Source organism: Gracilinanus agilis, chromosome 3 (assembly GCF_016433145.1).
Source record: "Gracilinanus agilis isolate LMUSP501 chromosome 3, AgileGrace, whole genome shotgun sequence".
NCBI lineage: Eukaryota > Metazoa > Chordata > Mammalia > Didelphimorphia > Didelphidae > Gracilinanus > Gracilinanus agilis.
Genome location: NC_058132.1, coordinates 89,332,521 through 89,335,097, shown reverse-complemented (window position 1 = coordinate 89,335,097; position 2,577 = coordinate 89,332,521). Strand labels below are relative to the sequence as shown.

Below are 2,577 nucleotides of genomic sequence, written 5' to 3'. Positions count from 1 at the left end.
AGAAATGAAAGTTGAACCCCAAACCTTGGATTCCAAATTCAACACAATTTCCCCTATACTAGCTATCCTTCTCATGTGTAGTTGGGACTTTAATGTGAGGAACAGAAATTGGACATATAATTCATAAGAGAAAGGACTTATGATCCAAAAAACTTCTGGATAAAGAAGTTGTCTATTTTAATACAATTCAGCATCTTCACTCTACCCAATAGTGTTAAAAGAGAGTCGCCAAGCACACTGATACATTAAACAACTTGCTCAACTTGTTCAGGGTCACATAGTTAATTTGTGTCAAGAGTCAGGGTTCAAACCCAGATTTTCCAAATTCTGAGGCAAATTCTTTATCTACAAGTTCTCTATAAAATGAGGTAAATAAAATGGCTAATGATTTCCCAAAGGAAATATACACACTAAACTCTAATCAGGATCTAAAATATATGGACAAGAAATCAACATATAAGGTGATTTCCCTGTGTACATGTAGAAGGTGACTTACCCTATTTTTCTTTGAGTCAAGTTTTCTTTTCTTTTTCTTTTTTTTCCAGACAGATTCTAGCCAGATGAACTACAAGAGAAGAATCTTCTTCTATCATTAAACCTATATGCTTCCTATTTCATGATCTATTTATTCCAAATTTCCCTCTGACTTTTATCCAGTGAATTGACCACCCTCCACCAGGAACCAACAGCGATGTCCTCTTGTAACAACTCCATTCCCCAGCCAGAGGTGTTTTTATTAGCTGGGATTCCAGGACTAGAATCATATCATAGCTGGTTCTCCCTGCCCTTCTTCTTAGTCTTCATCATTGCTCTTACTGGCAACATCACCATCATATTCATCATCCACACAGAGAAGAGTCTCCATGAGCCCATGTTTCTACTGCTGGCTATGTTGTCAGTTGTTGACCTGTCCTTAGTTAGTGCAACTGTGCCCCGCATGTTAGGCATCTTCTGGCTAGATGCAAAAGAGATCAGAATTGATGGATGTCTTACCCAGATGTTCTTCATCCCATCTTTCTATGTTATGGAGTCTGGTATTCTTTTGGCTATGGCTTTTGATCGCTTCATAGCCATTTGCAATCCATTGAGATACACCACAATCCTAGCCAATAATTCACTGGTAAAAATGGGCCTGGCAGTAATAGGAAGGACTATTGTTGTGCTCACTCCAGCCCCTATCTTAGCCAAAAGGCTGACCAGCTTCCGAACCAACATTATTCCCTACTCCTATTGTGCCTACATGGCTATGGTACAGATTGCTTGTGGGGACATCTCTAATTACATTGTCTACGGTCTCATGGTCATTGTGACTTCCATTGGTATTGACTTGCTCTTTATAAGCCTCTCTTACGGGATGATTCTTCGAGCTGTTTTCCGGATCCCTTCCTGGGAGGCACGGCATAAGGCCCTGAGTACCTGTGGTTCCCATCTCTGTGTAATTGCCCTTTTTTATTCTCCTGTTGTCTTTTCTTTTTTGGCTCAAACAATTGGATATCAAATGCCCCCCCACTTCCAGATTATTGTAGACAATCTCTACTTCCTGGTGCCTCCCATGATTAATCCTTTGATCTATGGAGCCAGAACCAAGCAGATTAGGGAACGTGTTCTCCAAGTACTGGGTTGCCACTCAAAATAAATTCTAAGCCAGTGGTTTAATTTCTAAGGGATAATTGTGAATATGTAAAGTTTGTAAGAATGATTAGTGGAGGTAATTCCAATCATAGGAAAATCATTTTCAGAATAAGAGAGGAAATCTTTTCATGAATTTGTTTATTTATTTATTTTTTATAATTTCTATGTCAAGGGGTAGCTGGGTGGCTCAGTAGATTGGGAGCCAAGCCTAGAGGTCCTGGGTTCAAATCTGGCCTCGGACACTTCCTAGCTGTGTGACCCTGGGGAAGTCACTTAACCCCATTGCCTGGCCTTTACCACTCTTCTACCTTGAAGCCAACACATAGTATTGCTTCTAAGGTAGAAAGTAAGGGTTTTAAAAAAATGCTTGTTTGTTTAGATTATATTGAGCATTTATCACTTCTGCCTTGGAACCAGTACATAGTATTGATTATAAAACAGAAGGTAAGGATTTAAATTTTTTTCTATGTCACACTATTGATTGATTTTGAGATTATAATCCATTAAGAATTATCCGATTTATTAAAAAAACACTTCCTACATGGACAACTAGAACCTTTAATCTTTTGAAATTATCTATCTTTTTTCATGAGTTTTCAAGGGTCTTTGGGATCTCAATCTCCTTAGGGTATGTATGCTCTTGGAACTCTATTATATTTTATGTGTCATATGTCATGTGTCATAGGGAGTTAATCTAAATGCATTGTAGTTAACAATAACTACATGACCCCTTGATTTCTTCTCTCTCTCCTTCTGATATTCTAGACATTTTTTTTTCTGAAAAAAGCTTAGAAATTACTACATACCCAGATCAAATACACACACACATATGTGTGTGTGTTTTTTCAGTTTTCTGGAGCTCCCTTCTAAACACATACCATTCATTAATTATGTAATTTTATTACAAAATCATATAACAAAGGGGGAAATGGTCATTAAGAAGAC

At 37.8% G+C, this 2,577-nt stretch overlaps 1 protein-coding gene across 1 annotated transcript; it reads left to right on the top strand.

Annotated features, from left to right (window-relative positions):
* The first annotated feature begins 691 nt into the window (after nt 1-691).
* Nucleotides 692-1,636, top strand: LOC123240212 (olfactory receptor 52E4-like). The gene has a single exon (XM_044667634.1). It carries the CDS (start codon nt 692-694, stop codon nt 1,634-1,636), a length of 945 nt encoding a protein of 314 aa, XP_044523569.1.
* Nucleotides 1,637-2,577: the final 941 nt, after the last annotated feature.

What these genes read in the sequence shown, in the direction of transcription:
- LOC123240212 (XM_044667634.1), top strand. Translation starts at nt 692, where the DNA reads ATGTCCTCTTGTAACAACTCCATTCCCCAGCCAGAGGTGTTTTTATTA.